This window comes from Camellia sinensis, chromosome 3 (genome assembly GCF_055761805.1).
Source record: "Camellia sinensis isolate YWXY chromosome 3, ASM5576180v1, whole genome shotgun sequence".
Lineage (NCBI taxonomy): Eukaryota > Viridiplantae > Streptophyta > Magnoliopsida > Ericales > Theaceae > Camellia > Camellia sinensis.
This window is the reverse complement of record NC_138963.1, coordinates 155756579-155770962: the sequence shown is the minus strand read 5'-3', so window position 1 is coordinate 155770962 and position 14384 is coordinate 155756579. Positions and strand designations below refer to the sequence as shown.

Below are 14384 nucleotides of genomic sequence, written 5' to 3'. Positions count from 1 at the left end.
AGTTCTAGTTATAGTTATAGCATTCATCTTGGAAGTACTAAGATGTATCGGGATCTTTATGAACTTTTTTGGTGGAATGGTATAAAGGGAGATATTGCAGAATTTGTGGCTCAGTGTTTGGTGTGTCAACAAGTTAAAGTAGAATATTAGAAACCTGCGGGGAAACTACAACCCTTACCTATACCAGAGTGGAAGTGGGATCATGATACCATGGACTTTGTGTGTGGTTTACCTCATACTAGTAGTAATCACGATGCAGTTTGAGTAGTTGTTGATAGATTAACCAAGTCAACACATTTTATTGCAGTTTGGATGAACTATTCTCTAGCTCGATTTGCACAGTTGTATGTGAAGGAGATTGTTAGATTGCATGGTGCACCAGTGTCAATAGTGTCAGATCGGGACCCTCGTTTTGTGTCTAAGTTTTCGGGTGCGTTACAATCAGCTATGGGTACTCGTTTAAATTTTAGTTCAACTTATCACCCTCAGTCATATGGGCAATCGGAGAGGACTATTCAAACCCTTGAGGATATGTTGAGGGCTTGTGCTTTGGAGTGGAGAGGTAATTGGGATGATTATTTGCCGCTTATGGAGTTTGCATATAATAATAGTTATTATTCTAGTTTGGGAGTAACGCCTTATGAGGCTTTGTATGTGAGGAAGTGTAGGTCTCATTTGTGCTGGTATGAGGTTGGTAAGAGGCAAATGTTGGAACTTGATTTGGTGGAGGATGCTACACAGAAAATTATCACCATTAGAGAGAGATTATTGACTGCTCAGAGTAAACAAAAAAGTTATGTTGATCATCGTAGGAGAGATTTAGAGTTTCATGTGGGGGATATGGTATTCTTGAAAGTATCACCATGGAAAGGAGTCATCAAGTTTGGAAAGAAATGAAAGTTGAGTTCTAGATACATTGGACCATTTGAGGTATTAGAGAAGGTTAGTGAGGTTGTGTACCGTGTTGTTTTACCCCCTAGGTTGGCAGGAGTGCATAATGTGTTTCACGTGTCTATGCTGAGGAAATATGTGCATAGTTCGTCGCATGTGATAGATTATGAGCCACTTCAGATTAGAGAGGATTTTTAGTTTGAGGAGATACATGTTCAGATTTTGGATTCGAAAGAGAAAATGTTGCGCACAAAGGTCATTAAATTGGTTAAGGTATTGTGGCGTAATCATTTAGTTGAAGAGACGGCTTGGGAACGCGAGGACAAGATGCGCGAGAAGTACCCATATCTATTCTCATAATTTACTCAGGTTAGTTTCGAGGACGAAACTTTTTTTTTAGGAGGGGAGAATGTGAGAACCCGGATATAAAAGTTAAGTAAATAATTAAATAATAATATTACAATCTCAAATATTTTGGTGGTGAATTCTAAGGTGCAAATTAAATATTATTGGAGGATCCTTTAATTAATTTTTAAACCTAAAATAAATTTATGGTGAAAGTCATTGATTTAGAAGCAAGATTTATTATTTAAAAAAAAAATAGAGAAGAGGGTGTGACTTGAACTCTAGACCATAAAATTAATAAGTTAGACTCCTACCATTTGAGTTGCATGTAACTTATATATGTATTTTGTATATTTATCTATCTATTTGACCTAAGTGTGCCCACAACTAGTATAAAATAAAATAAACACAAACCCTACTCTATTATTTGTTCACCACATAGGGCAACAACACAGCAGCCACGGGAGAAGGTTTGAGGGAAGGAAAAAAAGAAGAAGATGTTGCAATCAAAGAACTTTTGGATGTGTTGTGTTGTGTGTGATCATCAAAGGTTAGCCTTCCTAGGTTTTCTTCTCTTCTTTCTTTGTTCTATCCTTATTCTATAATTAGTTTATTCATTCATGGAGAGGTTGTAGGTTTATGTATTGTGTATATAGATATCCTATTAAGAAACTTGAGGAGCTAAATTTATGTGCAAAGATTGGGTGTAATTTTCAGTCCAAAAATTCTGCACAGAATCGCAAACTTTAAAAATCAAGAAACCATATCAAACGGATGAATTTTAATCTGAAATTTTTACAGTAGATCAATTACATATTGAATTGAATATCTGATTTTTTTCATAATTTTTGGGAGTCAAAATCAATATAAATTGAGGTATTCAAATCTGTCCAGGAAACCAGTCCGAAACAGTAAATTCGGGAGTGTTGTTCTCTTTGGGTATAAATCCAAAAATTATCAAATTAGTGTCATTAGAACCGGTTATGAGTCTAGTTTCGTACGTTTTTGGCCTTGCATTGATTGCTCGTGTATATTAAGAGAACCGTCAATTTCTTTAAAGTGCTGCAGAAAACAACCTGTTTGGATATAATAAATTGTAGATAATTATTTTGATAAGAAAATCAAGTGAAACCAATTGGGTTTGAAACTTAGGATATAATAGATCATATCTGGAGGTTTTTGGAATTTTTTGAATAGCGTGGAGTGGGTTTTGTAATTTTCAAAGTTAGCGAATAGATTGGGAAAACTTGTTTAAAACACTGTTTTATCTTAAAGTTATTTTTAGTTAAGTTTCGATCGGAACCTATGTCTTGGGTGATTTTAAACCTTGAAGAACATGAACTTAGATAATATTTAAGAGTAACGGTGAGTTGGGTTGAGCTGTGTTAGTGCGCTTTAGATTGGGGTTACTTAGTTCGTATTCTTTAGTATTTTTAAATTAGTAGTGACGTGTAGTTTTCATATTGGTTCAGGGCACTAGTTGGAATTTCATACTTTATTCGAGGATTATATTATTTCGGTTCTAGGTGAGTAGTTTCATGCTACATATTTTTATAAATGTTCCCCTACCCTAAATTGTTGGAAAATCAAATTGTTGTTTCAAGACTAAACTGTTTTGATAAATTATTATATTATCAATTGAATCAAATTATTTCTGAAACATGTGTGAACTTGGCATACTGTAAACTATTTGTTTTGGTCTCATGTTTATAATGATGAACCACCATGTTTTGCAAAACTGATGTGTATTGATTGTTGGGACCATGTGTGTATTTAGTCCAGGGAAATTATTCCACTGTGTGTGGTGACTCTGGCCACTAGGGAACAGATCCGGGTTGGGCCGTGATGACTCTAGTGCTCAACGATTGTAAGGAACAGACCTTTAAAAACAACTAGGTGACCTTCAATCGGATCGTCTTTGAGAAAAGGCCCAGGTGCCACCCTGAGGATGACTCTTAGTTCGGTATTGGATCCAACGGGGCTTATAGCCTGAGAAATGTGTGGCAGATTATTTGTTTTTATTGGTACCCAGAAAATTATTGGTGTTCATGTTATAATCTGTTTTAAGTGAAAAATGTCGTTTATCATGTTCTTGCGAGACATGAGTATTTTAAGTGTTGAATTGTGGAACCTTCTTTTCGAAACAGATTGTATTTACCAAACTGTATGTCAATCTAGTTTCTGTGATATATATCTTATTTTGGAATTGAACCCTGTTTTCAAAACTGTATTTACTATCCATGTTGCTACTCACTGAGCTATCAGCTGACTTAGTTGTTTACCATTTCCAGGTGTTAGAAGGACTTAGAGTGGACTCATGGCGTAGCGGGGACTCAATTGCATGGACCTCTAGGGCATTCCTTTAGTTTAGAGTGTTATGTCAAGTTTGTGCATATTTATATTTATTCTTATCGAAGTTCATTTAGGATTATTTTTGATATGTGGGTTGTTTATATCCCATAAGTTTGAATGGTTTTTGATTACGGTTGATTTTGCCGTTTATAATTGTGACATGTCTGGATTGAGTTTTGGTTATTTATTATTGGACTATTGTTTAATTGTTCAAGGTGAATTTGAATGCGTGTTTAGGCTTACGTGTGCCTTGGGCTAAGTCTCTGTGGGCCACGGCCGGTCATGCCCGGATTTGGGGTGTGACAAAAGATGTAAGCCCTTAGGGCACTTTTGATGTATTCTCTTTCCTTTTTGTTGAAATCTAATGTATGTAATTTTATGAGTACTTATTAAGAAAGATGTATTTGTTTTATAAGATTGTTATATTTAGCCTTATCTATTCACACTTATATTAAGAAATTGGGTAACAATAATTGGTTGGTAATTATAAAATAGGTTACAAATATCGAGCGTGACATTTATCCAATTGCACCATCCATTCAATTAGCCTTTACTATTACGTGTTACCAAGTTAGAACCAGAACTTATCTACCTAATGTAGTCATGTCTTGCACCAGCACTTATTTGTCTTGAATACACGCAATTCCCAATGTTAAAGGTATATTGAAGTAATCTATTAGAGCCAAATATTCATCAAGTAGCTGCCACGACAGGGTTTTCTACTGATCTTTCTTGATATTGCCCCCGGATCTATTATTTTCATCTTGGAGGAATACCTTCCTTATGCTTGCTTCTAAGCTCAAAAAAGGTCATGAATAGCATGAAGTGCTATAGCAAGATTTTGTTTTGGGGGACTTCATCATTTATATAATTTGTCAACAGAGGAAAATAGATCATCTGCATCGAATGGTTTCAAGATGGGTATATGATACTATATTCCTTTCTACTTAATTTTATTAGAATTCTATTATTGTGTTTTACAAATTCCCTATTGCTTTAAAATTTCTATGCGGGAAGTCACTTTGTGCAAATTATGTCGAAGGTTAGGTCCCAATGGGCACTAAATTGGGCGTACTTTTTTAATTAATGTTTAAATTTACTATCTGAGGGAAAATATAATGATAAATGGATTGCAGGTGCAAAATATAGTTGCAGAAATTGTTGATTCCAAGTTGAGCAAACAAGTAATTCTTCCTTCTTCTTGTAATTAATTTTCTATGTAAAACTCATGGCTTGGTATAGTGCTCACACAAGTTAAATTTCTTTTGCCACAATCCTGGAAATCCCTACAGATTACAAGATTCAAGCCTTCCCTCACTTGCATTCCCGCAGTGGAAGTGATGAGCCTTGTGACTGCTCAAGGTCTTAAATTATTCTACTCTTCTTTCTAGCATGTGTTTACCATTAGAGGTTTCATTGCATGAGGTAATTTTTTTTACTCATTTATTTTTGGAGGTAAATCTCTGTTTGTTCATGACAGTGGCGAGGCAGAGTGAATAGAATGAGGTGTGGAAAGACATTCTGAATGCAGAGAGTGATAAAATATTTGTGAAGGTAAATTTCCTTTTGTAGTGTAAATTGCAATTTTTTTGATTCTTAAATACTCACGTTAACACGTAAAGTTTAGGATGAGTGCGGTTCAGAGGTTGGAGAATAGAATCATCATAAACCAAATGTGGTTCATCTTGTTCTGTTGGTCACATCAAAATTCACACATAATATTTTCTTGTTTTGTTGGTCATTATTTTTATTTTTTTACCTGAAAAGTAAAAACAACTGACAAAAAATTGAAGAAAATTTCACAACGTCAAAGAAAAAAAGAAAAAGAAAAGAAAAGGAACCCTTCCCAAACCAAGCCCGCAATTTTTAAAGAACAATATCACTTGAAATCTTTTGTAGGGTCGTGTGAATGAAGACATGTTTTCTATTGCTAAAGTAATTTCTTTTTATGACAAAACCATCCATCCATTGTTGCTAATTTGTTGATTTGCTTGTGTTTATTATTATTATTATTATAGGATATCAACTTCTACATGCAGAAGGGGAGAATCCCTTTTTTTCTGAGTTGTCTGAAAGAGCATATTTGCAATGAGAAGTTGCCATTGGTTACATGAAGAACAATACAAAGGTATCTATGCCTTCTAGTTTCAGAGTGTTCGTGCTTGAGAAATAGGAAATTTTTGGCACCGATATCATAATCCATATTTTCCTCTAAAAGACTTGAAACTTTTTTTTTTTGGAAACTAGATGATAGAGCATTCAGATAATCCAACTTAATTCTAACATAAATGATTCAGTTTTTCCTTTGAAACTGGGTCACAATTACCTTTTATAAATTCTAGCTACTTCAGAAGCATTCCAATTTTGTTGCTTTCTATTTTGTACTAGTTTTATTTTTCCGCAGAAAACTCACAGCCCAAACCCAGATCCAGAGTTGATGTTTGGATTAAAGGACATACAAGGAAGAAAGGAAAATCTGTGAATGAAGTGCTTGAGGCAGCAGTGGTATAGTGATATTAGCTCCATTATGTATATATTGCATTATAATTTAAACTCATATTAAAGATTGTTTAGAAACTTTTGGACAGTTTTTAGAACTTAAGGATAGGGTTTTTTGGATGATTTAGAACCGTTTGGATGGTTTTGAACTTGAAGATAGTTTTAAGAGAATTTTTTTGATAAATCCATTTTCTAAGAGCTTTATTCCATCCAACCCATATTATTTTTGACTATTCCATTAGGTCCAATTTGAGATAAGAAGACCAAAATACCCTTTTCATCTACTTATGTTCTATTTAGTTCACATTATTTTCTTATGTTTCAATAAGTCCTATGGGTGACATAATTACCAAAATACCCTTAATGTGAATGTTCACACCGTCAATATAAATGTTTATATCGTCAATGTGTAGGGGCCCGGCTCATGTCGATCCTCGTGGGTGCCCGGAAAAATTCGAGTCAGGCCGGGCCGGCCCACAAGCCAAAAAAATAGGCCCGACCCGGCCCGTTGACAATATGAATATTCACATTGACAAGTTAACATTCACATTGATAGGAGTGTAAAATTGGCCTGCGACCCGTGGGCAGCCCGAAACCAGCCCGTCGCCCGGGGCGGGCCCGGGCTGGCCCGTTCACAATATGAATATTCACATTGCCATATTAACATTAACATTAACATTGACAATAGTGTAAAATTGGCCCATGACCCGTGGGCAGCCCGAAGACCGGGCCTGGGCCCGGGCCCGGGTCGGGCCGGGCCCGACCCGGCCCGTTGACAATGTGAATATTCACATTGACATGTTAACATTCACATTGATAAGAGTGTAAAATTATCCCGCGGCCTGTGGCAGGCCCAAAACCCGTCTGCGGCTCGTGGGCTGCCCTGGGCGGGCCCGGCCCGACCCGTTGATAATGCAAATATTCACATTGACATATTAACATTCACATTGATAAGAGTATAAAATTAGCCTGCACCCCTGGCTGCCCGAAACTAGCCCATGGCCCGTGGGCGGCCCGGGGCGGGCCCGACCCGGCCTGTTGACAATGTGAATATTCACATTGACATATTAACATTCACATTGATGAGAGTGTAAAATTGACTTGCATTCCATGGGCGGCCCGGGGCGAGCCCGGTCTGGACTGTTGACAATATGAATATTCACATTGACATATTAACATTCACATTGATAGGAGTGTAAAATTGGCCCGTGGCCCGTGGGCGGCCCGAAGCCCGCCCGCTGCCCAGGGCGGGCCCGGCCCGGCTCGTTGACAATGTAAATATTCACATTGACATATTAACATTAATATTGATAAGAGTGTAAAATTAGCCCGTGACCCGTGGACAGCCCGAAGCACGGCCCCGGGCCGACGCGGGCCCGGTCTGTTGACAACATGAATATTCACATTGACATGTTAACATTCACATTGATAAGAGTGTAACATTAGCCCGTGCCCCGTGGCTGCCCGAAACACGCCCACGGCCCGTGGACGGCCCGAGGCGGGCCAGCCCGGCCTGTTGACAATGCGAATATTCACATTGACATGTTAACATTCACATTGATAAGAGTGTAAAATTAACTCGCGTCCCATGGGCGGCCCGAAGCCCGTGGGCGGCCTGGGGTGGCCCGGGTTTGGGTCTAGGCCTACCCCGGGCCGCGGGCGAGCTTCGGGTAGCGGACAAGTTTTACACTCCTATCAATGTTAATGTTAACATGTCAATGTGAATATTCACATTGTCACGGGTCGAGCGAAGCCCGCCTCGGGCTACGAACGGGCTTCGGGCCGCCCACGGGCTACGGGCCAATTTTACACTCCTATTAATGTGAATGTTAACATGTCAATGTGAATATTCACATTGCCAACGGGCCGGGCCCGCCCTGGCCTGAGGTCGGGCTTCGGGCTGCCCACGGGTCACGGGCCAATTGTACACTCTTATCAATGTGAATATTAACATGTCAATGTGAATATTCACATTGTCAATAGGTCGGGCCGGGCCCGCCCCGGGCCTCCCACGGGCCGTGGACGGGTTTCGGGCTGCCCACGGGGCGCGGACTAATTTTACACTCCTATCAATGTGCATGTTAACATGTCAATGTGAATATTCACATCGTCACGGGTCGGGCCAAGCCCGCCTCGGGCTGCGGTCGGGCTTCGGGCCGCCCACGGGCTGCGGGCTAATTTTACACTCTTATCAATGTGAATGTTAACATGTCAATGTGAATATTCACATTGTCAACGGGCCGGGTCGGGCCCGCCTCGTGCCGCGGGCGGGCTTTTGGCTGTCCATGGGCCGCGGGCCAATTTTATACTCTTATCAATGTGAATGTTAACATGTCAATGTGAATATTCACATTGTCAACGGGCCGGACTAGGGCCGCCCATGGGCCGCGGGCGGGTTTCACGCCGCCACGGGACGGGAGCCAATTTTACACTCCTATTAATGTGAATGTTAACATGTCAATGTGAATATTCACATTGTCAACGGGCCGGGCCGGGCCGAGTCGGGCCTGCCCTGGGCTGCTGTCTAGTTTTATACTCTTATCAATGTGAATGTTAATATGTCAATGTGAACATTCACATTGTCAACAGGCCGGGCCGGGTCGGGCCCACCCACGGGCCGTGGGCGGGTTTCGGGCAGCTACGAGGCGCGGGCTAATTTTACACTCCTATCAATGTGAATGTTAACATGTCAATGTGAATATTCACATTGTCAACGGGCCGGGCCGAGCCCGCCCTGGGCTGCGGGCGGGCTTTTGGCCGCCCATGGGCCGCGGCCCAATTTTATACTCGTATCAATGTGAATGTTAACATGTCAATGTGAATATTCACATTGTCAACGGGCCGGACCGGGCCCGCCCCGGGCCACCCATGGGCCGCGGGCGGGTTTCGCGCCGCCACGGGACGGGGGCCAATTTTACACTCCTATTAATGTGAATTTTAACATGTCAATGTGAATATTCACATTGTCAACGGGCCGGGCCCGCCCTGGCTCGCGGGCGGGTTTCGGGCCACCCACGGGCCAATTTACATTCCTACAAATGTGAATTTTAAACTATGAATGTTCACATCATTAAATTGCTAATCGTTGAAAAAATATTTATAAAGGTATCAAAATTAAATATAAGGGCATAAGTGTCCAAGAAAATAATGTAAATCAAGAAAATGGACTTTATGGAATAAAACTATACATACATGGGACTAAATGGGTTAAAAAATTCCTTCATGGACTTTTTGGGGTAAAACACTTCTAAATTGGGCTTATCAATAAAAATCCCTAGTTTTTAATGTCTATAAACATAGTTTTTGGATGGTTTGGAATGTAAAGACAGTTTTTGAATGTTCAGAACGTTTTTTTTTTTTTTTTTTTTTTTTTCAATGTTTGGAAACAGTATTTTAGTGGTTGATTGATATTTATATATATGTTTGTGAAGCTTGTTTGTAATGTTTTATTAGATTGTACAAAACGTGTGAAATATTACTTGCTGAATTAAAAAAAAAAAATTATTCACTTTCTACGGCATGCAACAAATGCCATTGTATTAAATATTCAACAACTTTCTATGAATGCCATGATTTGTTGCACTTATTTATGGCTGACAAAATAGGTTGTTGTATTAAATATTTAATGATTAGTAATGAGCGTCGTGGTTTGTTCCTTGAATTAACAGCATGCAAAAGTAGTTTTAGAAAAATTAAATATGATGTACTAGATTTGTTGTTAAAAGGTTTTTAACAGTGTACTATGGCATGTTGTTGAAGTGAATGACTTTCCATGACATGTCATGACATGACTTTACATCGCGCGTCATAGAATCATATCCACGGCTTGCAATTTATGTCATTAAAAGTGAGTTTTGTTGTATGTTGACCAAGGTTTTAAAAAGCGGCCGCAACCGTTACGTAATATAATGCCGTTACGTAATGGTTTTAGTGGTTACCGCCACCTGGTAAGGCCACTTTTGCAGTGTGATTGAGATTCACAGGTGTATCGGCCGTAGCGACTGCCGTAGTAGTCATAACGGTGCCGTAATGGCCGTAACGACCTGTTACGCACCGTTACGTAACGGTTCTGAATTGCTTCTTTTGAAAAAAAAAAAAACTGAAAATAGGGGAAGAGGGATAGACAGAGAAGAGGGAAGATGAAAAGGGAAGGAGGAGGAGTAAGAAATAGAGTAAGAAGGAGTAGCATAGGAATAAGACATATGCTATTTTGTTCACCTGCTATCACTCAACCATTTTGTTTGTGTGCATCTATCTATATATTATTTGATAATAATAATAATAATAATAATAATAATAATAATAATAATAATAATAATAAGTGTGGTCATTATCTATTTATATATATATATATATATTTAGGCTATTATTTATTCTTTTACTTTTGTCATTGTTTAGTGATTGATTTTGTTGTAAAATATCTAGAAAACATAACACTTATAATTATATATTAATATATTTTTCATACATGTCAATTTTTTTTTTGATTAGTTTATTTTATTTTTATTTACTAATTATCCAAAAAGAGAATGAATATTCAAGTGATCCAAACACGAACAAAAAAAATTTCTTTATAATTTATTTTTTAATTTTTATATGATTACATTAGCATGTATAATTTATTTTTTAAAACTATTCAAATTAAAAGTTGCATATGCTTCCACAAGTATAATAATTAAAAAAATAATTTTATACATCTAAGTCCAATAATATTTTTTTTTATTGCCACAAGCATAATATGGATTTATGACATATAAAGTCATTAATTATTAAAATAAAATGTAAAAACTCAGTTTTTAGTGATTTAAAAATCATATTTAAAAATTTACAAAAATTGATCAATATTTATTTTAAAACTCAATAAATATGATTATGCAAAAAAAATATGCGCATTGGTAAGTTTTTTTTAAATTGTGCGAAAAATAAAAAAATTCACGGTTCTAGTTACCGCAACCGTTACGTTACGACTTTTACACCCTGCAACTGCAACCGTGCCACCGCCACCGTTACGGCGACCACAACCGCTTTTCAGAACCTTGATGTTGACTAAGAAAATAACCTAAAGTAGTGGTAACAGAAATCTCAAGAAAATAATTGAGAAGTCCAAGTTCTTTCATAGCAAAAAACCCATGCAATTGTTGAATGACAGTGACGATGGCCCTGTTTAGTAGAGCTTATTTTTTGCTTATTTCAGCTTTTAGCTTAATTTAAGCTATTTTGATGTGTTTGGTTCAGCTTAATAATACAGCTTATAACTTTTTGTAAGTCAAAAATCAATCTATTCTTTGAGTGGGGGAGGGGAAGCTTAATTTATAAGACAAAAATCAGCTTATGTTCACAGTTATAAACTATAAGCTGTTAGGCTATAAATTATAATTACTTTCCCATAGCTCTACCAAACGGGGCCAATATAGGTGGAATCAGACATTGTTAGCAAGATATCATCTACATAGATGATGAGAATGGTGAGTGCTGAATCTATCTTCTTAACAAACAAAGAAGAGGCACAATGACTAGAGACAAATGCATGAGAGAGAAGGAAACTAGAAAAGGTAGAAAACCAAGCCCGTGGAGGCTTGCTTGAGGCCATAAAGAGGTTTGTGAAACTTACAAACAAGCTTGGGTTGAGCTGTATCAATAAAACCTTGAGGTGATGCATATAAACTTCTTCCAACAAACCATGAAGAAAGGCATTCGATATGTCAAGCTGCTTAATTGTCCAATTAAAGTGTAGAGCAAGACTTAAGAGAACCCTAATAGTGGGTTTCTTGGCAACTGCACTAAATGTCTCAAAATAATCCACCCCCTCTGAGATCGTTTTAAGGTGTAACACCCACTTGCAGCCTATTGCTAGTTTATTTGGAGGAAGGGAAACTAAAGGCCAGGTGCCTTGCCTTTGAAGAGCTTTTAATTCAACTACCATGGCTGCATGCCAAGCTGGAGACTTAGCTGCCTCTTGATAAGAAGATGATTCAAGATAAGTAGTAGAGGATGGTTCAATGGAAGTAGTAAAAGTAAGAAGACAAATGGAGTGAGCTGCTTTAGATCTAGTAGTCATTGAATGGGTGTTAGTAGAAGGCAATGCAAGAGGGAGATCAATAGAAATGGTAGAGATGGGAATAGAGTGTGAGATTGAAGAAGACAGGCATTGATGAAGCAACATGATTGGAAGACATCTGAGGCTGAGAAGTAATTGGAGCATAGGTTGGAGAGCTAACAGAAGGAGAAACTTGATGGGTAATAGGAATATGAACTTGTGTACTAACAGAAGCATTTATAAGAGAGATAGAAGCATTGATAAGAGGACTGACAGAAGCAGTAACAAGTGTAATAGGGGAAGTAACAGACTGTGAGGGTGAGGCCTAAAAGAAATAATGAAGCTGGGTTCAAGTAGGAGGCACAAGTATTAAGGAGTGAGAAAGAGAATTTTGAAAGGGAAACTCGGTTTCATCAAATTGGACATGCCTAGACACGTAGATCCCACCAGTGGTAGGATCAAGGCATCTGAGCTCTTTTGTAAAGGGTTGATAACCAAGATAAACAGAAGGAATTGATCTCGGTTGGAGTTTATGAGAGGTGTAGAGCTTGAGCCAAGGATAGCACCTACAACCAAAAACTCTTAAAATGGTGTAATCAAGTGGTTTGTGAAAAAGTACCTCTAAAAGAGTGCAATTATTCAACTTGGCAAGGGCATCAAACCAATGAGATAAAGGTAGAGAGGAGTGTGACATGAGAGCAATGGTTGTCTCAATCAAATGTCTGTGTTTCCTCTCTGCTACTCCATTTTTAGCAGGAGTATGAGGACAACTTAGCTAATGCACTATGCCTTTTTCCCTGAGAAAATTCTGAAAAGGAGTACTTAAATATTTCACTCCATTATCACTTCTCAAAACTCGTAATGACGTGTGAAACTAATTTTCAATGAAAGCCTTAAATTCAAGAAACTTATGAAACACCTCACTTTTGTAATGTAATGGAAAAAGCCAAGTAAACTTAGTGAAATCATCTATGAATAACACATAGTATTTATAGGTTGATATAGAAGAAGCAAATGGGCCCCATACATCTCAATGAATGAGAGCAAATAGTTTATTTACAATAGAATTAGAAAGACTAAATAGGAGTCAATGACTCTTAGAAATGCAACAACGGCTACACAGTTTATTAGACACATTCTTAAAAGTAGTGTGTGGAAACAACTGATGATGTTTAGCGAGATAATGAAGCTTCTTAGAAGAAGGATGGCCCAGTCGATGGTGCCAAGTGGTAGCAGTAGAGCAAGAAAAGCATGCTTGAGAAGGCAATGATGAAGAAGAGGCAACAGGTGTAGATGCAGGAAGATGATAGAAACCATGAGAATGAAGGCCTTTATAGAGAACCTTCTTGGTAGTCTTGTCCTGTACAACAAAGGAATTTGCATCAAAAGTAATTGTGCAGTGGTTGTCAGAAACAAGTTGATGAACTGAGAGTAAGTTTGATGAGATAGAAGGCACATAGAGCATATTAGTGAGTTTAAAAGGAAACATAGGTGTAGGTAAAATCCCATTACTAGTATGATGAATAGGCAACGCAATTCCAACACCCACAGTTACTTGATCTCCTCCATGATAAGGTTGAGAAAGGGCCATGTTATGTAGGTTATTAGTAATATGACTGGTAGCAGCAGAGTCTAAAAACCAGTTGGAGCCAGACTGAGAGGATGGAGCTAAACTAACAGAGGAGGATGCAACATAAGCCTTGGGATTGGATCTGGATGGAGATGTGGTTGAAGATGAAGCTTGTGCTTGAAACATAGAATCCATTCAGTACCAACACTCAAGAGCTAAATGATTTGGTTTCCCACAAATTTGACTATCAACAGCTGCAGAATATGGAGATTGAGAATTGTGGTGAGAATTATGATATGGCATGTTAGTGGTGGTGTTGTTTGAACGACCTCCCCTGTGATTTCCTTGAGAAAACCTATCATCTTTGCCTCTACCAAACGTGTTGCCTCTAAAAGTCCTTTGATTTCCTCTATAATTCCCTCTTGTAGAAGCATAGGCAAAAGAGGGACGTGTAGACGAATTAGCTTGTTTTATTGAAGATTCAATGTGATTGGACTCTGAGCATAACAAGGAACACATATCTTCCATGGTGATTGGGGCTGATCTAGCACTTATGGTCATTTTAAAGGCATTATACTCTTCAGGAAGACCATTCAAAATTAACAAAACTAGGTCTTCATCGTCTATAGGGGATGCAGCTAAAGCCAGATGATCTGAAATAGTTTTAATTTGATTTTGGTAGTCCTCCAT

At 38.2% G+C, this 14384-nt stretch overlaps 1 protein-coding gene across 1 annotated transcript; it reads right to left on the bottom strand.

The window, feature by feature from the left end:
* Positions 1-13889: 13889 nt before the first annotated feature.
* LOC145821951 (uncharacterized) lies at positions 13890-14384 on the bottom strand. The gene has a single exon (XM_082918519.1). It carries the CDS (start codon positions 14382-14384, stop codon positions 13890-13892), a length of 495 nt encoding a protein of 164 aa, XP_082774645.1.